The sequence below is a fragment of the Chaetodon auriga genome, chromosome 14, assembly GCF_051107435.1.
Source record: "Chaetodon auriga isolate fChaAug3 chromosome 14, fChaAug3.hap1, whole genome shotgun sequence".
Taxonomy (NCBI): Eukaryota; Metazoa; Chordata; class Actinopteri; order Chaetodontiformes; family Chaetodontidae; genus Chaetodon; species Chaetodon auriga.
Genome location: NC_135087.1, coordinates 16,329,476 through 16,350,598, shown reverse-complemented (window position 1 = coordinate 16,350,598; position 21,123 = coordinate 16,329,476). Strand labels below are relative to the sequence as shown.

General features: G+C 44.3%; 4 protein-coding genes and 1 pseudogene across 7 annotated transcripts; 3 read left to right on the top strand and 2 right to left on the bottom strand.

Moving 5' to 3' along the window:
• On the bottom strand, window positions 1-594 carry LOC143331925 (kazal-type serine protease inhibitor domain-containing protein 1-like; annotated as a pseudogene).
• A 1,697-nt stretch (window positions 595-2,291) lies between these two features.
• gale (UDP-galactose-4-epimerase) lies at window positions 2,292-6,031 on the top strand. 3 transcript variants are annotated; one of them, XM_076749463.1, is made up of 11 exons: window positions 2,292-2,353; window positions 3,206-3,334; window positions 3,451-3,566; window positions 3,913-4,026; window positions 4,290-4,466; window positions 4,556-4,669; window positions 4,767-4,833; window positions 4,953-5,038; window positions 5,166-5,243; window positions 5,429-5,543; window positions 5,640-6,031. In XM_076749463.1, exons 2-11 carry the CDS (start codon window positions 3,214-3,216, stop codon window positions 5,702-5,704), a joined length of 1,053 nt encoding a protein of 350 aa, XP_076605578.1. In that variant the 5' UTR covers window positions 2,292-2,353; window positions 3,206-3,213; the 3' UTR covers window positions 5,705-6,031. The 3 variants fall into 3 exon arrangements, with proteins under 3 accessions (XP_076605578.1, XP_076605579.1, XP_076605577.1); XM_076749464.1 differs by having other exon boundaries at window positions 2,295-2,460; window positions 3,454-3,566; XM_076749462.1 differs by having other exon boundaries at window positions 2,295-2,460.
• A 419-nt stretch (window positions 6,032-6,450) lies between these two features.
• Window positions 6,451-10,303, top strand: zbtb8a (zinc finger and BTB domain containing 8A). Of its 2 annotated transcripts, XM_076748954.1 has the most exons (4): window positions 6,451-6,618; window positions 7,886-8,760; window positions 8,929-9,098; window positions 9,398-10,303. In XM_076748954.1, the coding sequence occupies exons 1-4, from the start codon at window positions 6,554-6,556 to the stop codon at window positions 9,713-9,715; spliced, it is 1,428 nt and encodes a 475-aa protein (XP_076605069.1). In that variant the 5' UTR covers window positions 6,451-6,553; the 3' UTR covers window positions 9,716-10,303. The 2 variants fall into 2 exon arrangements, with proteins under 2 accessions (XP_076605069.1, XP_076605068.1); XM_076748953.1 differs by lacking the exon at window positions 6,451-6,618 and having other exon boundaries at window positions 7,617-8,760; window positions 9,398-9,846.
• A 602-nt stretch (window positions 10,304-10,905) lies between these two features.
• hmgcl (3-hydroxy-3-methylglutaryl-CoA lyase) lies at window positions 10,906-14,694 on the top strand. The gene is made up of 9 exons (XM_076748955.1): window positions 10,906-11,040; window positions 11,282-11,365; window positions 11,609-11,716; window positions 11,854-11,949; window positions 12,087-12,235; window positions 12,332-12,395; window positions 12,518-12,706; window positions 12,818-12,943; window positions 13,945-14,694. Exons 1-9 carry the CDS (start codon window positions 10,945-10,947, stop codon window positions 14,044-14,046), a joined length of 1,014 nt encoding a protein of 337 aa, XP_076605070.1. The 5' UTR covers window positions 10,906-10,944; the 3' UTR covers window positions 14,047-14,694.
• Window positions 14,695-16,383: 1,689 nt separating this feature from the next.
• On the bottom strand, window positions 16,384-17,398 carry gjb3 (gap junction protein beta 3). The gene has a single exon (XM_076748956.1). It carries the CDS (start codon window positions 17,331-17,333, stop codon window positions 16,470-16,472), a length of 864 nt encoding a protein of 287 aa, XP_076605071.1. The 5' UTR covers window positions 17,334-17,398; the 3' UTR covers window positions 16,384-16,469.
• Between the last annotated feature and the right edge of the window lie 3,725 nt (window positions 17,399-21,123).

Sequence of the window (21,123 nt, the reverse complement as noted above, 5' to 3'; positions counted from 1 at the left end):
TTAAATGAATCCCAGGTAATCTCCAGATGCCACCTGTCCATCACTGCCTTCATTCAGATGATCAAAGTGCTCCTGTTCTGAATATACAGTAGCCTTCGAGAAACAAAGAGTAAAGAAATGTGTTTGCAGCTGCTGTAGCTCCAAAATCAACAGTATGATGCCCAGAGACTCACGCACAGGTTGCAGGTTTGGAAGCTTGCAGGTTGTGTTACAGCTGCGGGCGCTCTTCTTTCCTCTTTCAAACATTTTGGTAGGTCCACCCATCTGAGCCACATACAGGACCCCTCTCCTGGCACACACATGTGGGGTCTGGCTCAGCCCTGTGTACCCCCTTTGGCATATTCCTTCAGCAGACCAAGCCCTCTCCGCAATGGCCATAGAACTTCTGAGCCCCATCTGGGTCACACTGCTGCCCCTCCACGTTAGCACACTGTTCAGCATCCACAGTCATCCTGCACCCGACCTGCAGGGCAGTCGTCAGGCACCTGGAAGCAGAGGTGCTGGTTGCACTCCCCGCAGCCGGGGTGGCAACCCGAGGGAAGTGTGGAACCATACACTCATGCATATACAGCCACAAAGGCAAAGCTGAACCATGCTGCTGACCTGCATCAGCACACAGAAACTAACGTCCGAAACAAATGTCCTCCTGGGGTAAGGACTTGAAGGCACACAGCCCCAAAATGAAACTGTAAGACGGTAACAAACTGAACCAGACTTATAAAAGAGATAGCAGTGCTGCTTGTCTGCTGGTCTCTGACACTCAAATAGTCACATGTTGTTCCTCCTTTGAGTTTTAAATGTCTCCTTCTGTCTCCTCTCCCTTGTCCTCTTCTGAATGGTTGTATTGGTTTTTATTATTACCATGTACTCCTGCTGAATTATTTTGACATTTTGTTTTCCCTCTTGAGATTTCTTCATCAGCTCTGAGTCCTTTCTAACAAAGACAGCATTTGCAGAGAATGAAGCGAGCAAACTTCATCTCTGAGGTATCCGACTCCGTCTCATTTTTCTTTCATCCCAATTCTGCTTCCTCTCTTCATGTGCCAGTGTCTGTGGGCAGGGCAGGACTGACAAACAGGCTTCAGAAATGGCACAGGATATAAAAGAATCCTGCTCAAACTGCATTTCATAGAAATGTAAGGGAAAACAACAACTGTCTATACAAACATAATGGTCACAGTATATATTTAATATGCATTATTTAGCATACAAGGACCTGATGTTAAAAGGAAATGCAGTTCATAAGCTCTTTGTTTGGTGTTGTAGTGTGAAATTCCTAGTTTTTGAAACATTTCCTGATGGTTTCCTGCTTATTTCTGATGGTATTGTTGAGGCTAGGCACCAGTATTATTCTGGGAATGGAAAATCTTGTCTTGTCTGTCAAATCATTGTAAGAAGAACATAAATAATATGTAGAGTAAGATACGAGGTTATTGTTGGTGCTGGTGTGTGTATGTGTGTATTTGTTCAGTCACATTAAGTCCATTCTCAATTCAGCTATATTTGCACAGTCTTGAGGTACTCATACTATCAGCCATCACTTTGACATTATTTACTAATTAAGCCAAAGTCACACTCCTATCCAACGATCTCTTGTTGTTATTTGCTTATGTACATCTACTGCATGTGCAAACTGGCTGAATGGACCTGGCATGTTGTAAATATGACATGTAAATGAGCATGTAAGTCAGTTACTGTGACTGAGTTGTTAGTTTTACCAATTCATTACTTTGATTTTTTATTTCTCTTTTCTTTTCTTTATTTTTAAGTAGAGGAGTGTGTAGTTGGTTTAACTAAGCTGGACTTACACTGCTGCATTGAGTTTTACTGCCTGGGTTTCCGTCACGAGTTACGTGGCACTTTTCATTTGCCTTCCGGAAAGTTTGAGACTACTCAAGGTGGACGCACTACACAGTGACATCCCTGTGCAAATGGTCTAAAGGCGTGGCTTTATTAGACGGCGGTCGACGTCATGGCATGTGAGGCGTTCACGTACAACTGCACACACTCTGGAGGACGGTGTTTGTAGCGACAACGCATGCGAATCCGTTTTACACTTCAAAATACAAACTAGAAAGTGAATTATGCTAAGATTAAGACAAGCTTTCTTGGTTGCTGTGGTTATCACATAAGGTGTTACATCACCTTCTGATCAGTTGATTTAGGTCACAGTTCAAGCTAAAGTGAATTTAACGTTGTGGTATGCGGATATAGGAGTGGCGTGCCCTTACGCTGAAAGAACACGTACAGGAAGTCGTGAGCTAAATATTAGCTTAACTCCACTTCCACGTTTCACAGGAAGTAAAGAAATGTCTGAAGGAGAGAGGCGAAACTTCACTAATTGAACTGAAAGGTACAACCTTCATTCAATCTCCACACTCACTTTCTCAGCTTCTACTGACCAGGTTCACCAAGAAACTCTGCTGTCAACGACAGTTTACGCATTTACCGGGAAATTCAGTAAGTCTGTTCAGTGGTACCGTCAGTCATTTATTACGTTGTGGTCTCATTTTGACAGTTTGGTAAGAAAGTTGTACCTTTGCTCACTCTCTTAGACTTTAATTTAGACTTAGGGGAACTGGCAAAGATGCAGTGGGTAAACAATGACAGTGAAATTAAATAATAATAAAAAAATAATAATTTCGGTTTCAGAAGCCCAGAATACAATGAAGGGAAAATTAGGAGAGTGTTAAGGATGTAGCTTGGATGACGTAGTTATGTTTACGTGCGAGCTGTATTTCCGTGTAGTATTCAATAGTGGAATGTGATGTTCACGGCAATACTTTTGAATGGAAGTAAATCACAAAACATTTGTTGTGCAATTATATATCTTATTTAGAGTCTATAAAGCCTCAAGTATGCTCCCTCAAAAGGTAAGGACGGCTTAAAAGGGATAAAAAGTATTAGTTACTAACTTTTTAACTTTCGGACACTATCATTGTTTTCTGTGGTTAGACAGGTTAAGGCCTTAGCCTGCTGACATAAAGGAGAATATGGGCAGGTCACAAATCTGCCAAGTCAGCTAACAAAGCTTTCAGGTGTGCTCAAATGGACTGAGAGAAAAACAGTTTCTGTTTCTCAAGAGCACGTCTGGAGTGTGGTTTTCAAGCTCTGCTTCTGTCGCAATCAAGAATCACAGCGTGTCCCTGGGATAAGATAACCACAGCAGGATTATGAATGGAGGTCTGATTGTTGTGTTTGACAGGTGAGAGAATGGCAGAGAAGGTGCTGGTCACGGGTGGAGGTGGCTACATTGGGAGTCACTGCGTGGTGGAGCTCATCGAAGCAGGTTTCCAGCCAGTTGTAGTGGATAACTTCAGTAACGCTGTAAGAGGTAAGGCTGATGAATACATTGTCATAAACATGGCTGTTCAAAGTGTGTGTTTAGTGCAGTGATACTTATATCTGGTGTGTGTGTGTGTGTGTGTGCATGACTTCCTGTGAATGGAGGAGAAGGGGATGTGCCAGAGAGCATACGTAGGATAGAGAAACTCCTGGACACCAGCATTGAGTTCCATGAACTGGATCTTTTGGATCGACCTGCCTTGGAAAATCTCTTCAAAAAGGTCAGAAAGTGAACACAGTTGATTTACTGAAATGAATATTATTGACTGACTGCTGGCAGATTTCGTCTTTGGTGGATGAAACAATCAATCTGATAAAAACACCACTAAGTTCTGGCAGTAACATAATTCCACGCTCAGCTTTAATCGACTGCGTGAGGTTATTTGTTTTTGTTTTTTTGTACCAAAGAGTGTCCCAGCTGGCCACCATACATTCTCAGACAGCACTGAAAATAGGCAGTGTGACATAGTGCTATCATACTGTATGTACATATTAGTTGCAGAAACTCCTTCCAGATGGCTCCTACCCATCACACATGACTGTGTTCTGTATCGATCCGTGTTGCAGCACTCTTTCAGCGCAGTGATGCACTTCGCTGGCCTGAAGGCTGTTGGGGAGTCAGTGGAGCAGCCGTTACGCTACTACAGAGTCAACCTCACCGCCTCCATGAACCTGCTTGAGGTCAGTTTCAGCTCTCCTCCCCTGATCTGCTGTTGTCTGTCATTATTTGCACCGATCTTCATCTTCATTGGCAGAGTGCATGGCATGATCATTTGATACTGGATTGGCTAACTCTAACACCGCACCCCCATGGCTTTTAATGCGTGGAGCTCACCGTGTCCGCCAAACTCGGCGTTTCTGCCTACTCCTAAGATGTGTGTGCGCGCTCTGTCTCACCGGCCGTATGCGTGTGCCGTGTTTGTTTGCATCTGCATGTGTCCCAGGTGATGCAGGCTCACAGGGTGCGCAATCTGGTCTTCAGCAGCTCAGCCACAGTGTACGGAGACCCTCAGCACCTTCCCATCGACGAGCAGCACCCCGTGGGCGGCTGCACCAACCCTTACGGCAAGACCAAGTACTTCATTGAGGAGATGATCAAGGACCACTGTAAAGCCGAGAAGGTACCGATGAGGAGGTAGAAAGGCCTTCACAGATCGATAAAGACACATAAACAGTGTGTAGTGGTTCCTTATTGCCTCTGTGTGAGCAGGACTGGAATGCCGTGCTGCTGCGTTATTTCAACCCAATTGGAGCTCATTCCTCTGGCCTGATAGGAGAGGACCCTCAGGGTATCCCCAACAACCTGCTGCCATATGTCGCCCAGGTACATGAACTGTCTGCCAAATACACAGCTAGATCAGAGCCTGCACTGTTTGTTCCACTATGTGTTGCTTGCTTTGCTTAATTGATCTGCCTCATAGGTTGCCATAGGGAGAAGAAAGTGCCTCAGTGTGTTTGGCAATGACTATGACACAGTTGATGGGACAGGTAATGGCGACCTTTAATTGCACTGCAGTGAGTTATTTGTGGTTTGCTCTTATGAGTATAATCATTGCACGTCTTTGTTCGTGTTCGGAATCATAACAAGGTTTCCTTTCTCCCGCTAGGTGTGCGAGATTATATCCATGTTGTAGATCTGGCAAAGGGACACATAGCCGCTCTGAAGAGGCTGAAGGCCGACTGCGGGTGCAAGGTACGTTTGAGAAAAGGACAAAAAAGCATTTTAAAAGACATTTCAAGTCATTTTCTGTTTCACTGTGTGTTCACATTGTTCAAGTATTTATGGGAGTGCCATCATGTGTGCATTACTGTAAATGTAGGTTTACAACCTTGGAACAGGGAGAGGCTACTCTGTGCTCCAGATGGTGAAAGCCATGGAGAAGGTATCAGGGAGAGAGGTGAGTGACGGTAAATCATCTTATGGGCCAGTGATTGTATTGTGTGTTCAGAGAGTAACTGTAACAGAGTTGGCCAAACTAAAACTGGCGATGAACGCTGCTGGTCTCTGATCCACGGACGTTCCCACTGTTTAGGCTAACCCTCTTTTTTTCTTGATCTTTTGCTTTATGTGTCCTCTCCTTAGATCTCTTACAAAGTCACCCCACGTAGGGGAGGAGATGTAGCATCGTGCTACGCCGATCCACGCCTGGCAGAGAAAGAGCTGGCCTGGAAGGCTGAATTTGATCTGGAAAGAATGTGTAAGGACATGGACAAAATCTATTACTCAACATCATCTGATTCTCCAAACAACACCAGCATGTTGGCTTTATTTATACTTTTTTGCGTGTATGCAGGTGAGGATCTGTGGCGCTGGCAGTCCATGAACCCCACCGGATTTTCCAATGGCACAGCCTCTTGATGCAACTCCAGCCTTTTTTTGTTCCTCTTCTAAATCATCAGGCCAAAGCAAACCATCAACTTCCTCATTTCTGCATATCTTGTAAACAAATGATGAGACCTTCAGGGGAGCTGAATGCTTTAGGTTTTGTCATGTTTAATTTTCCTTTTGTTCTAGATTCATGTTATCTTATTCTCCAGTGACTGTTTACATTATACGAATCATGTAAAAATGCCTTTTTGGGTGCTGTGTGTTGCTTTTTTTCAGATTAACAATTAATATTTTCTCTATCAAAGTACTGATCTGTGAGCCATAACAATGAAAGAATAAATGATTTTCTTTCTGAGGAAACTGAGGCCTTCATTTCCACTCCATTATGAAACAATTTCAGATGACTGTGAAATGAGTTGTAATGAATGCTACGATGCTGAATACATTAAGCTAAATGCTTTAGGGAGATAAACCCAGAAGTATATCTGATTAAAAGATGCATTCACCTGTAAATATGATGAGGTTGGTGCATGTCAAAGTGATGCAAAGGCAGATTTAAGAAATCTGCCAGTATAATATGGTCAGCTGAGGGTTTGAGTGTTACAAATCCCAACAGAATATACAAATATTGCTGGGTTTTGCAAGGCTGGGCTATTCGATGCTCAGCATTCTGTCCATACAGTGCATTTAAACGGGGCACTAGGGCTTTAAATGGCTCCTTGAACCCTCGGGCACCCAGTTAATAAACACCCACGTCAGCACAGTGCTCCAGTCGCTCTAACCGGGTTTCGGTCTTTAGGGCTGAGCAGGAAGTGCCTGACTGTAGACCCTGGACGAGAAAAAAAAAGAGCGCAGAAAAAAAGGCGAAATAAATTAAAAATGGATATGGTGGCGGACCTGGGGGCGAGTAGACTCTATCGGGCGCCGGGTGAATCAAGTCACCAGTGAGTATCGATGGGATTTTGTCAGGGGTATCACGGCGTGGGGCGTAAGCGGGTCCTGCCGACACCTCACGCCTGGGAAAGAGTCGCTGGGTTTGGGCAGGAGGCAAATCCTCCCCGCTGCTCGCTCCGGACCTCCGGCGAGAAGTGGGGGTGGTCTTGAGGATGAAAACGGGCGTATTAGCGCGTCTTGTCCCCGGCGTGATACGCCATGTGAATGTATGTATTTGTGGGCTCGCGGCTCGCTCAGTTGCTGGAGGTTTGTGTGTATTTTTCTATTGTGTGCTGGCTGGAGCCTGAAGTGGGCGTCGCTCCAGGACAGACTGGGCTGCTCCGGTGCGCCGCTGCCCGCTTTTCTCTCGCAGGACTGCAGCACTCTCATGTCGTTTTGTAGGTCGGCCGATGTCTGAATTAACGGAGGATGGCTCGGGGAAGAGATCAGACCTGGTTTCGTGTGACATGAGCAGCACTACAGAGTCTCGCGGGCGGGCGTTGCACCGTGGGTTAACGGGCGCTGTGCAGCCTGTCAGCAAGCGTCACATAATTAAACGTGAATGCGTGTCAGTCTACATGAGGATGGCTAAATAGGTTATTGTACAACAAGAAGTATTTTGTAAATGAGGTTGCGGCATTTTTCCCCCCTTCTTTGGATGACACGTCCGGGTACTGTGCTTTATTTTCTCTTCCCATCAGTCTGCTGTGTTTGTAACCTCAAAGATCACATGAGCGCTTCTGCTTCCCTCAGGAATGATTGCAAGGTGCTGTCACCCGATGCTGTCTGACTGGAGTCGGGTGTAGCCCATTAGAAGAAGATTTTGATTTAAGGCTAGTCCAGCCAATCACAGAGCACAATGAAGTCCAGGAGGGCGGGCCGTCCGCGGAGCTGGAGACAGTCCAGTGCAGAAACAAAGAGGGGTTAATTGACAGCTATTGATGGGGTGTCGCTGCTGTGATGTGACCTGGAGTTTTAATATGGGGTCTGTAGCATCACCATTTATTAAGTTAAGCTGTCAATCAAAAGGTCAGTTGTCCCATGAGTCACACTTGAGCAACACATTTTTCCTTCCCCAAATATGTAGGATTCATATTATTACATTATGAAAGCATACAAGCTGTTAATTCAGGATCACGATGATAGAAGTGTCTCAGTTTCAGTATTGAGTGCCCACAAGGTCTGCAAGACATCTATGATTTATTGTTTTCTTGTAAAACAAGTTGGTCTTTGCCGCATAGACAGCCAACGTGAGTTCTGTCATGTTGTCTCCTGCAGGCAGCCTCAGAGGTGGTTCAACACCGCTGACATCACAGTGGCTCACCAGAGCAACTTGCTGAAGCAGCTCAACCAGCAGCGCCGCCAGGAACTGTTCTGTGACTGCAGTGTGCTGGTGGAGGGCCAGCTCTTCAGGGCCCACCGCAACGTCTTGTTCGCCAGCAGCGGCTACTTCCGCATGCTGCTGTCCCAGGGGCCCGACGGGCTGTCCGACTCTGTCAACGCCACCTTTGACGTCTTCAGCCCCGAGACCTTCACCGTCATCTTGGATTTCATCTACTCCGGCCAGCTGGACCTCTCCAGTCACAACGTGATCGAGGTGATGTCGGCAGCCAGCTACTTGCAGATGAACAATGTCATCAACTACTGCAAGAACTTCATCAAATCCTCCTTGGACATCAGTGTGAAAGATGAAGACAGTGACCGCTGCCTCAGCATGTCTGAGACCTGCAGTTTCACCAGTGGAGCAGGCGAAGAGACCTCAGAGCAGCAGCAGCAAGGCCCCAGCTCTGTCAGCCCGCCACCAGCGCTCTGGACCCGGGACAACTCCAGATCCCATTCCGGCTTCATGGGGAAGGACTCAGATCAGGATGCATCTGCCTCAGCCCTGAAGACTAACCCAAGCAGCCCTGCTAATGAGCTCAACACAGAAGTAGAGGACCTGCAGGACCCCCAGGACCCTCTGTACACCTTGCCTGGATCGGAGCGCCGGCGAGGCAAAGGGGGAGCCAAGAGGAGAGCACCCAACAGCACTCGCTCCAACCAGCATGAAGACCTGGGCATTCAGGAGGCAAGGACGCAGAAGGCTGAAAAGGCCGAGGAGCTGTATGCTACTCTACCACCTATTGTTGGTGTTATTGGACACTTCAATAAAGGTGAGTTGGACTGTATGAAAATGGAAAACCAATAGATCTTTTACCTTCAGAGAAGTGAGAAAAGGAAGAACACGCTGCATCATAAGCAGACTGACATGAGTGTAACCCTCAAAAGTAGCCAGAAACAGTCTCATCCAGACAACAAACAATTTCTCATCCTCTTTGCAGACTCCAACCCTATTATGCGCTTCAAGTGTCCCTTTTGTACACACACGGTGAAGAGGAAGGCAGACCTGAAGCGTCACTTGCGCTGTCACACTGGGGAGAGGCCGTACCCCTGTCAGGCCTGCAATAAACGCTTCACTCGCCTGGAGCATCTTCGTAGCCATTTTGAGACGGTAGGTTTATTCACAACCAACCGATATCAAGTTCTGTCATTTAGTAATGGTTTAACAGCTTCAGACACATAGAAACAGTGATGAAGCTTATACTCTAGGCTGTGGCATAGGGTTGTTAGCCTTGTTGTCTTAAGTGATATACCCTGATAACAGTGTTATCAGTGCACTGATACACACTGATAACACTGATGCTCTCGTACCCACAGGGCTACAGAAACACCATCACCAGTAACATAACCACGACTGAACATTCATAGTTTTTGCAAACGCATTTTTTTTTTATTCTTGTTCCTCCACAGATCCACCAAGCCAGGAAGCTGGTGTGCAGGAAGTGTAAGTGTCAGGTGACGGAGGACACTGGGCACGTGGTGTGTGAGGGCACACGACGCTACCGCATGTGCACCGCATGCATCCAGGAAGTGGGTTGTGATGACATCCCCATGGACAGTATAGATGGGACCAATGAAGAGCCGGCCCTGTTACTGGGGGTCGACGGGGAGGAGGAAGGGGACAGCAAGAGGAGCTGGATGGTAGCTGACGATGACGACCTAGCTGAAGACTCGGGGGCTGACCTCATCATCCAACAAGTGGATGACAGTGACGAGGAGCTGCAGTGAGAAGGAACCAAAGTGTGTGTGTGTGTGTGTGTGTGTGTGTGTGTGTGTGTATGCTCAAGCCATGCAAGAGAATTTATGCATAAAAAAATGTGATCCACTGATGTAAATACACACATTTATGATACATGAGTTGTCTATTAGTTAAATGCAACTGGTTAATCTTTACTTTCGATGAGATTGTTGACCTTTGTGACAAAATGGAATGCTTTTTGTTAAGCTTCATAAAGATATGCAGTATCCAATGCATGCATATTCAGTGTTTCCTTTGCTCCAATTCTAGTTATATAATAATTCTTTCAAAGATATGTGTTTTTAATATGCATGGAAGAACAGCTTTGCTCCTTTTTGGGACTCTCTACTTTGATAAAAGTGGGCATTTGAGCAAAACAAAGTGACAAGGACAGAGTAATGGCTCTGGTATTTCCCTACTCCCTGCAGGAGAAGTCAAGAGCAGACCTTTTTCCCCAGTGTCTCACAGTTGCAGCGCTTTTTATGATTATGTTTGATTATGATATGCACTATGATATAAAGCCAATTATAATTTATTTGTTTTTTTTTACTTTTTGACACATTAAAAATATTTTTATACGTTCCTGTGTCTGTGTCTTTCACCTTCTCTGTCTTTTCTAGTGTGAATGGAAAGTACAATCAAATCTTATAAAAGGAAATGATATTAAAGGTATCAACAGAGAAATTAATGAAATACACAAATGCAATAACATACTGGCAGATTCTGTGTTAAAATGCAATTTTAACATGTTATTGTGTATACTTTTTTAATGTAATATTTAGAGATTATCAAATACCTGTATGTAAAGCCTTGAAGGAAAACACCAACACAGGTATGCTTTTTACAAAATAATAAATTTAAAACATTTACAATGAAATCAACTGTGGTGTCTTTGCATTCAAAATATAGAACGGCATCTTAAAAAGACAGCTTTAAATAGTGTGTATACTGTCACGATGAGTGAGATCAACTTTAAAAAAACACATTAAAAAACATTAGTGATATACATTGTACTTTTTTAGATGTATTCTTCAGGCTTTCTTGGCCAAATAAAGCTTAAACGGTAATGAGTGTTTATGTCTAGGCGGACTTCAAAACGATCTTTCCATGTAACTTCCCGGCCCATAGATGGCGCCCTTGCGTTGCTTTTGAAACCTGTGCGCTCTAGCTTCCTCTCCTCACGAGGAAGATGTGACGCCACTGTGTAGGCTGGACCAACATGGCGGCTGTCATGAGGCTTGTAAACAGAAGCACTTTAAGTTCAGCGATGGGCCAGCAGTACCTGGCGTTTAGTTCCGCATCGAAGGTTCAAGCAGTGAGTTTTCGTGTGCTTTAAACTCTCAGCAGCTTGTACTGTGCACTTTCAGCTAGCAGCCTGGACAGCTAACGTTAGCTGCTAGCGTCCGCTACGGTTGAACTGGATACGTTTGGTCACCTTGTAGTTTGTTAGTTGGCTACTTATCTAGCTTAACAGGCCAGCTGTTTGTAATTTAACATTATCGAGTACAGCTGTTTTACTTTACTAAATGTGCGTGTGTGTGTTTGTGTGTGTGTAGGCTGGTGTAAAAGTAAGTCAAGCGCTTCCAGAAAAGGTGAAAATAGTGGAGGTGGGACCCAGAGATGGCCTTCAGAATGAAAAGGTAACGTTATAGAAAAAGATATATATATATATATTTAATGTAATTACAGAGCAACTTATACTGCCAGGAATACCCCAGTCTAATGTTAAAACTGCTTAACAACTCTCTGATTTTAACCATCAGTGTTGTATTGAGACAGAGCAGGTGCGGAGCTCACGTGTAATTATGTAATCAGGTCAAACTATTACAGTCATGTTTTTCAGGTGTTTCTCATTTTGTTGCTTTTCTGGCTCCACTCCACAGACTATCGTGCCAACAGAGACAAAAATTCAGCTGATTGACATGTTGTCAGCATCAGGGCTGCAGGTCGTTGAGGCCACCAGCTTTGTTTCTCCAAAATGGGTTCCACAGGTAAGTCTGTGCCCCCTGAGCAATTCATATGAAAAGTGCTGACACACCCCACCGAGGGCGGTGCAGAAACTGCCGTGTAAAGGAATGGAAGTGGTTGTTTTTCGGCAGCACTAATCTGGTTTCTTTGCGAATGTCAGATGGCAGACCAGGTAGAGGTGATGAAGGGGATCAGTAGGAAACCTGGAGTGTCTTACCCGGTCCTCACCCCCAACCTCAAGGGGTTTCAGGCTGCAGTGAGTGCCAAGCATCATATTCCAACACGCTTTCCCAACAGCTACATAAACATACTGTATATCCAGCTTCTGACACCATCAAACATGTGTACAGAAGTTTTCCTCACATGCCTTTTCCTCGCTCTTTCTTACCACAGTTGAAGGCGGGAGCTTCAGAGGTAGCCATATTTGGTGCTGCTTCTGAACTCTTCAGTAAGAAGAACATAAACTGCTCAGTGGATGAAAGTTTACAGCGCTTCGACGAGGTTATGAAAGCCGCTAAAGAGGCCGGTGTGCTAGTTCGAGGGTAGGATTACTGGTTTGTTCTCAAGTGTCAGCAAACATGTAAATCATTGGAATTGCAGGCTCAGATTTTTTTTACATCTGCTTCTTGTCACCACAGTTATGTGTCATGTGTTCTCGGATGTCCCTACGAAGGCAAGGTGGCGCCTGAAAAAGTTGCACATGTGAGTTCTCACTTGATACATGTTTACATTAACTTAAATTGTCAGAAATCATATGCTTGCCAAAGCTACAAGAAACATCAGTACTCATGCAACCAGCTCAAGCTTTGTCTCTTATCTTGCAGGTAGCAAAGCGTCTGTACTCCATGGGCTGCTATGAGATCTCTCTTGGTGACACTATTGGAGTGGGGACTCCAGGTAGCATGACTGAAATGCTGGAGGTGGTAAGCAGAGAGGTACCAGTCAGTGCATTGGCGGTGCACTGCCACGATACCTACGGCCAGGCCCTGGCTAACATCCTTGTGGCCTTACAGGTCAGACTTGGTGCTGGTTATTTGAATCTGAAAGTGTCTTTGAGTAATGCAGATGGTGTGATAAGAGTGGCCATGTAGATGTAAGTTTCAGGGATTTCTTTTGTTTGTCAGATGGGAATCAGCGTGGTAGACTCGTCAGTTGCTGGACTGGGCGGCTGTCCCTATGCCCAGGGGGCTTCTGGGAATGTTGCTACTGAAGATGTCGTCTATATGCTGCATGGACTTGGGATTCAAACAGTAAGAAGTCACACTTTGTCTCTCTTTAGCCTATCCTAGTGTCTTTATAGTAGAGATTTAAGACGCTGCTCTTGCTTTTGTGTTTACTTACACTATCATTCAGAAGTTTGGAATCACGTGCCACAAAAGTTCGATTCAGTACAGTCAGAGGCAAAAATACTTCTGAGCAACAGTTAAATAAAAGCGTAAGAAATCACCGTGGTCATCATGGATCATCTTGGCATCAAAGTCTGTCCAGATTTAAACATCTGCTCGTTCCTGTTTAAGTGTCAAGTGCACAATAATGCCTGTAACAAAGTGGCGTTAAACCAAATTAACAGGTGAGTTACTTGAGCAAAGCTATTCTTAAAACTTCAAAACCGAAATAGAAGGTTGTTCTTGGGGTACCACTGATGGAACTGGATCGCGAATTTCAGCTGAACATACTGTGGACTAACGAATCAGTTTAAACCCATTCAATCAAACCACTGAGTAGACTGCAGTGCGCCCAAAGAAAACTGGATTCCCAGAATATTTAGAGCCCAGTTGCACAGTTTCAATAATGATATAAGGCCAATGACGCTGTTCAGGACTAAAAAGCAAATTCAGAATCAAGGGGTGTTTGCAGGGGAAATGTTTTCAACAGCATTCTCCCCCGTCGTGCTACACACTGGGGATATCAACTAAATTACTCTTCTTTTGGGGCCAAAACTATTTCAAATGTGAATAATACATATGGTGTCTGAATTATACTGCTTTTATACATATGTTAAATTAGCCATTATTGAAAGACAGATGTATAAGTGGTAATTGCAAACTGTTGAACATTAGTGTAAGTAAAACAAGGAAGAGGAAGTTTGTTCGTTTTCTTTCTTCATTTCTCTCATCGCTCTTTCAGGAATTAAATGCAACAAGCTTTGCAGAATATTCCACCATATCATAATTTAGTTTGTGGCTCTATTTACTGTATTCGACGTAAGCTCCCTCAAGTGTGACTGTTTGACTTTCCGTCCTCACCTCAGGGAGTGGACCTGTCAAAGCTGATGGATGCTGGAGCTTTCATCTGTCGAACCCTCAACAGAAAGACCAACTCCAAAGTGGCGCAGGCAACCTGCAAACTGTAGACAAGTCGAACCGTGGGCTCTTTCACAGACTGTACACTGCAGAGCATTCAGGTGACCTGGAGACATAATATTCTGTATGTTAGTTTAATTTATCAACCACTGGTGTGAGAGTATTCCTTTAATATTTGGATGGTACTGACCCCCTCCTCCTGTTTTAGAATAAAATATCTGATTAGATATTCACGACATGATAGCATAGCTGGAACGGTGCCTTATGTAAAGTCAGTCTAATCATACAGATCCTACCTATCAAAAGCCATGCCTTCATCTCTTTCTTTAATAGTGTACTTTCATTACTTTCTGGCCAGTTGGTAAGCCAAAGTGAAGCACGCTTTGTTTGTAATAATAAGTGAACCAGTAAAAAAAAAGTCCCAGGGATGGATGGACTCACTGTTATGTGCAGTGATCAGTGAATTCAGATCAATTATCTATCTACGGATCATTCTTAATGAACTTCGCCGTTGTACTGGCTTGTGAAGAAATGTTGATGTTTTGATGTATTCCTTTGACTTTTAAAATGTTTATTTTAACAGGATTTCTAGTTTTACTTTAATATGTTCAAGTATTTATTTTTAAATGACTGTCTTCATCTTCAACATGTACATACTCAACAAGATTGTGAGGTCTAAAAATAAACTATTTCATCAATGAAGTGTGCCACTGAGTGTCAGCATTGTGATGAATCACAGGTTTTGAAACATAGTTTTGGGTAATAAACATCAAGACTATTGCTAAAATCAAGAATATTGAACCGTGGATTTGTTATCAGCATTAGTTCTACAAATATTTGCATGGAAAAACTGGTCTGAAGCCGTCATTGCTCATATGAGGCACTGAAGTGAGAGCTTTCACAGTCTCCATCGTGATTTTACAGTTTGTTTCACGGACATGGTTCTGAATGAACAAAAACTCTTTTCTTTGCCGCACCTTGTGGAAACCAGACTGACACGTCCGACAGGCAGACTGAGATTCTTACTGCAGGCCTCCGCAGCCCTTTAGACTTGCATCATATGCATCAGAGACAGGGGACTGACATGTCACCATGACTCACAGCAAAGCAAAATGGTTCATGCCCACGGTGATGGTCTGTGTCGGAAACGTAGTTGAGTCAGCGGCAATGGAAAAATTCCACCCGAATAATAACGGTCAAACAGCATCATGGGGAAAAAAACATGTTAGTATTATTGTGTTTAAAATTATTTGTTCAATTGTGTAGAAATCTGAAAGTTTTCCAAATGGAAGCCATATTCCACAAATAAAAATAACATTAGGTATTAATAAGAAGCCCTTAGACCAAACAAACACGTGTTCAATAAATTTAATATATTCAGTAAAAAAATACAACACGAACAAGAGCAGAAAAATACATTTCCTCCTGATGTCCACAGCGGACATTAGGGACTCACAAAAAATGCGCAATAGTTCAATGAGCCGTGTGTTTGTCCGACCGTCCTCCCGCCTCCTCCACTGTGCTCCAGCTCTAACAACACAGAATTAAACAGCAGCATACCTTTCGCCTTATTTAAATCAACAGTGGTCTTGGATGAGGCGAGTTTGTGTACAAGCATGTCAAAACACAGGCAGTCTATGTACAATGTGTAGCCGTGCAGCATAAATCTGAGACCAAGCATGTGCCCGCCTTCTTTACACAGAGAAATATACCAATGATATATGTATTTTGTTGCAGTAACAAATCTTATCCGAGAAAATAAATGCAGTAAAACTCTCTTTTTCTTGACCAGTTTGCAAACCTTCAAGTATTACCTCAGCCATAACTCTGACTTTGGAGTGTCGTCACTCCATTGCAGAATAGTTGACCTTTCTCCATTGACTGTGGGTCATCAGGGCAACAAAATGCGATGACGACGCCGTGATTTCAGTTCAGTTAAATTAAAGAGATCACTGAAATGTGTATCTGACGTTCAGGGATTAACAGAACGCCCTGACACACCACTGTGGACACTGCTAGAGAGGGCGAATACCTCTGCCAGGTGTGTCCTGCCTTCTTGTGTGCAGTGTTTCATTTCCTTCCCCTCCCGTGTCAAAACTCCAATCACAAGAAAGACAGAGAAACCTCGGTGGAATGTTCTAATGAGGGTGAAGCTGAAAAAGGTACACAAACCTTTATTGTATTCAAAAAAGAAACCCACATATCATTAACAAATCAATTTGGCTCCAGCTGACTTGTAAATATTGTGGATGTTGACTTGGAAACCAAAGTTCAGGCGCTCAAAAAGAGTCTTGGATGTGGACACAGGAGCCCACAGGAAGAATCCAGTACTGATGACTCAGCTTCCAGGGTCTGACACATACTGTAGTTTGGCTCATAGTTCTGAGTCCCTTTTCTGAGGTTTGTTATTGGCTTCTAGCACCAAGGACTGCTGATCTCTCGATCTTCAGCCTGGCTTTCACTTAAGTTTAGGTCACGATGTTGAGGACAGATTAGGAGCAGAGGCCCGGATCTTCTCTTCCAGTTTGAGTCCGGACGGCCGGTATGAAGGCTTGTACGCAGTCTTGAAGGATGGAGGCTTTTCCTTCAGGTCCGACCTCGCCGCAGCCGCGTTGCAGTTGTTGAAGGGGTCGTCGCTGTAGTTGTCATGATGCACGGTCATGTTGCGATTGCGCCTCTTCATCTTGTTTGCAATTCGCACAATGCGTTTGGAGATGAGATAAATAATCTCACAGATGTTCAGGACGATGCAGAGGGCCGAAGCTCCAACCATGAAGTAGGTGAAGACCTTCTTCTCCGTGGGATGGCCGATGTAGCAGTCCACCTGGTTGGGGCAAGGCGACACCTCGCACTTGACTAGTCTTGGTAGGTAGAAGCTGTCGTAGACGCGGTGGAGGATGTAGAGGAAGGAGACCTCGATGCCCGTCTTTACGAAGAGGCTGATCAGATAGGTCCACCACAAGCCGCCGTGCTTCTTGCCCGTGTTGTTGTACAGCTTGCTGTTGTCACCATGCTTGGCCTTGTACTTGCGCTCGCGGTCATCACGGTACGCCACGTGCATGACAACCATGAAGGACGGGCAGGTGACGAAGATGAGCTGCAGGGCCCACAGGCGGATGTGGGAGATGGGGAAGAAGTGGTCGTAGCAGACGTTGGCGCAGCCGGGCTGCTTGGTGTTGCAGTCAAAGTCCTTCTGCTCGTCGCCCCACACTCGCTCCGCTGCCACCACGTACACCATCACCCTGAACACAAACACCACAGACAGCCATATCCGCCCGAACGCCGTGGAGTATTTGTTCACCCCACTGAGGAGGGCCTGGAAGGTCTTCCAGTCCATGTCTTTGGCTGTCAGTCAAATATGTCTTCTTTGGAACTCTTCTCTTGCTGGTCGTGCTCTGTCGTCAGACCTGGATGTGGCAGAATGAGGAATGAATTAACATGTTCTCATTGTCTGCTGGATATTCTGCTTTCACTCTGTGAACATCTGTGTCAGTGGTGCTCTAACTCACTCCAGTTGGCTAAAATAACAAAGAACCTTCAGTTCTGACTTTTTAAATCAGTAATTTCTCTTCCAGAGCTGATTTAATGTGAAAGTGTCCCCCACAGATCAACCCAACCACTATAACTATCACAAAGTTATGAGCAGGCCTCGAGCCAAACTATTCATGAAAGAAACAAGTTGTGCCAACGTTATTAACACTCACTCAGTTTATACACAGTTTATCTCAAAACGCAGCATGGCTACTCCACAACTTTAATAAAAATATTTATGTAAGATGAAGAAAGTAATTACAGTCAGACTTCTGTCGTCTGTTCTGTCTGTTAACATGAAAACACACTTCATTTGAATGTGTGGGTGTCTTTAACAAAAAACAAAAAACAGCCTTTTATGCACAGGCTGTCCGCGTTTTCCGGACATTCTTTCTTGATAGGTTTGGCTCTTTAACGACATAAGGCCCTTCTACAACCACCAGTGTAAAAGATCGTTTCATAGACCGCCGTATAAACGTCTCTGAAGGCGCTCACTTCCATTGGCTGAAACGCGATCATAGACATATCCGAAGCTCTACTCATCTTAGACGCATCAAAAGTTCATTACGCTGAGTTTTTCCACTTACCAAAAGAGGTGTTAGGACATTTTTCGTTGAAAGACACGCGGTGACATATATTTCCAGCTTTTCCCGTCGCTCTGATGTCCTTAAAGTCCTTTTAACGCACAGATTTGGCTCCTCTTGGCAGGTATGGAAGCGCAGCGTTGAGAAATGCGCCTGTGGGTGTGGTTAAAGAAGAAACACTGAAGCTGCCTCAGATGTTTTTCTCTCTCCCTCCCTCTCTGCCTCTCTCTCCCACTCACACGCCACTGTTAGGTGGCAAATCAAATATTTTTGCATAACAGTTCACAGAAAACTCCCCTGGCGCTTTGGGAACAGACCTAGACATCAACAGTCAGAGCTGATGCCAGACAACCAATCACAGCCTTGAGACAACGCATGGTTCAGGTCTGACAACATGGGGACCATCAGGGGCCCTCGTAGAAAACTGAGTGGAATAGATTCAAAAGATGAATGTGTGACATGTCCCTACACACGCCGCAGACAGACTCAAATGACAGTACATCTGACAGATCAGGAGTTCTCACACAGGGGGTAAATGGTGGAAAGTACCCTCTAAGAGGTGTTTGTGCTGGCTAAAAGGTTTGGAGATGACAGATTTAGGCTCATTGTTTTATATTCTATGTTTCCAGGAAGGACTGTCTCCATGCCCCAACATGTTTCTGAGTTCTTCACACGTAAGAGGAAGACACACCCTGAGGTGAATGCATTTTTGTGTTGTCGTGCATGTCCTCAGCCTCTTTTTGTTGCAGGTTTTCTTAAGTATTGCTGGACCACATATTTTCTAGTATGTGGGCAGTGGGGAGGAAGTCGGGGTTTTTATCAGTTCATATGTTAGAGTGAATTTGCTGTAAAAAAGTATTACATTTCCTGTTCCTCTGTCATTTATTTCCTGTTATTTTTTTTATTTTTTTTTTATTACTTTTTCATGGAACGCTCAAAGAGGTGTATTGTGTTTCCTTCTATTATTTTTTTAAACCGAGCTCTTCTCAGATGACACTGTGTCAATTCGTGAATTCCCAGCGCTTCAGAGCTCTTCTTCATTGTCAGGTCACACTGTGGCTTTTGTCTCTGCTCTCCCATTATCCCATTTCACAATCAAATGTTTCACATGTTTCGTACACAGAAAAGATGTCCCAAACTGTAGCACAGTGTCTCTGTTCTGTTGGGAAAACAGCCCATCGTAAGCACTGTTGGAATATCAAATATCAGCTTGATCAAAAATGCCACATCTGTGCCAGAGCTTGCCAGTTCTTGCAGACCGGCGCCTGCCTTTTGTGCTATTGAAATCCTGTATTAACCTCAAAAAAGAAAAGACTTGTGCAGACATCATTAGTCAAGTCAAGTCAGGTTTGTTTGTGTTGCTCAGGATCACAAACAGTACAATGTCTCAATGAGCTTGTCCCATGCTCACAACAGACATGGCTCCCAACCAAGCCCAAAATGTGTAAGAAGATAAGGAAGTGCTCTCCAAAAACCTTTTCAAAAAAACACCTTTGCACCTGTAATTTACAAGGGTGTGATACAAGAACTGTTGAGATGCCACATGACAAACTCAGGTTACATGTTAATCAAGCTGAACTGCACTTGTGTTTTCACAAACATTGAGCACGTGAACACAACATCTGTACTCTCAATATCAAGAGTAGTTCAGAACTGCATTGGGGGGGGGGGGGGGGGGGGGTGAAGAACTGGTCCAGGCAGTCTGCTGGGACACACCTGGAGGAATGCACCCCATGAGTCAACCTCTGCCTTCTGCATGTCTCAACAAGAAAGAACAACACAACAAGATAAACACGGCGCTTTTCACTGCTGGTGCTATGAAAGACAGGAAACGTACCAGAGAACAGAGAAAGCGAGGATGAAGAGAAATACTACCCAGAGGAGCTGGGAGGGTCCTGTAATGGGAGTCAACGTTGGCTCACTTACAGAACCACCCAGCTATGCTGGACCAACAGAAAGAAAACCCACATACTGAAGCTTGCTTATATTTTCAGAGCCAGTAGACACAACTCCTTATAATATTTGGTATCGCACTTGAGAGCTCAGATTCTGTTTGGACAACATCTCTGTTAGCGCAGGATAAAAGTGACGTTGAAGTCAGATTTTCACCAGTTAATCCTTAATTGGACGCAGAGAAAGCAGATATCATCTACTGTGTTCTTGTATTTGGAGTGTTGAGTCTCAAATCTCACACGTAATAGTGCCCTAGTTACTATGATAATCTGCAGACCTCACTCGTTAACAGAGTTCATTGGAACAGCTGCCTTCTGATAAATGGTTCCAAAGGAATCTGTTAACAGTGGTGCCTGCAGGTGATCATTTCACTGTGTTGAAAGTTTCTTTGCTTTGTTGGATTGTTTAAAGTGTCATTCTGTATTGTTCTGAGCAGCACAGATTGTATTTACTCTTGTCTACGGTGTTAAGGATGCATGTATACCAAAACCTCTGCAGAGAAAACAACCTAAAAACGTCCGTGCGGCTCAGTGCCACAAGGTGATCGTGAGGTAATCTGGCTGTTTACTCTTACTACATCTCTCCTATCGTGCATTGATGTGCTCAGAGGTTGCAGGGACCGACAAATTCCTGCGCTGGGTGGATCCACTGACGTCAGCACAGATGAATCGAACCGAGGAGTGGGAGACTCCTCCTCCGCCCTTCTCAAAGTACCAATCAACCTAAACAATGAGGGTTCTGCTCCTGACAACAGAGCACCAATGGAGAGGGAGGGCTTTATGAAACACACGGAAAAAGATCAGGAAGAAAGAAAGGCCGAGATCTTTGTCGGACCACAGAATCAACAGATCCTTTGGCTGGTTTGTACTGTTCTTTAGTGCATTTCCTACATATTGTGTTACAGTTACAGCACTTCTGTGCAGTACAGAACTGCTGTGTATGGACCTCTCTAAATTGTTTCCGTAGTCTTATGAAAAAAGTCCACATTTTCAAAACATGAAAATGAACTTTAATGAAAAATATATTATTAACAAATATGCAGCCACACTGCACCTCAAC

Excerpts from the sequence above, each read along its gene's own strand:
- hmgcl (XM_076748955.1), top strand. The coding sequence starts at position 10,945 with ATGGCGGCTGTCATGAGGCTTGTAAACAGAAGCACTTTAAGTTCAGCG. Across the intron at positions 12,236-12,331 it reads GCCGGTGTGCTAGTTCGAGG|TTATGTGTCATGTGTTCTCG; the intron begins GTAGGATTACTG and ends TTGTCACCACAG. Across the intron at positions 12,707-12,817 it reads ACATCCTTGTGGCCTTACAG|ATGGGAATCAGCGTGGTAGA; the intron begins GTCAGACTTGGT and ends TTTGTTTGTCAG.
- gjb3 (XM_076748956.1), bottom strand. The coding sequence starts at position 17,333 with ATGGACTGGAAGACCTTCCAGGCCCTCCTCAGTGGGGTGAACAAATAC.
- gale (XM_076749463.1), top strand. The coding sequence starts at position 3,214 with ATGGCAGAGAAGGTGCTGGTCACGGGTGGAGGTGGCTACATTGGGAGT. Across the intron at positions 4,027-4,289 it reads CCTCCATGAACCTGCTTGAG|GTGATGCAGGCTCACAGGGT; the intron begins GTCAGTTTCAGC and ends CATGTGTCCCAG. Across the intron at positions 4,467-4,555 it reads ACCACTGTAAAGCCGAGAAG|GACTGGAATGCCGTGCTGCT; the intron begins GTACCGATGAGG and ends CTGTGTGAGCAG.
- zbtb8a (XM_076748953.1), top strand. The coding sequence starts at position 7,713 with ATGAAAGCATACAAGCTGTTAATTCAGGATCACGATGATAGAAGTGTC. Across the intron at positions 8,761-8,928 it reads TATTGGACACTTCAATAAAG|ACTCCAACCCTATTATGCGC; the intron begins GTGAGTTGGACT and ends TCCTCTTTGCAG. Across the intron at positions 9,099-9,397 it reads TTCGTAGCCATTTTGAGACG|ATCCACCAAGCCAGGAAGCT; the intron begins GTAGGTTTATTC and ends GTTCCTCCACAG.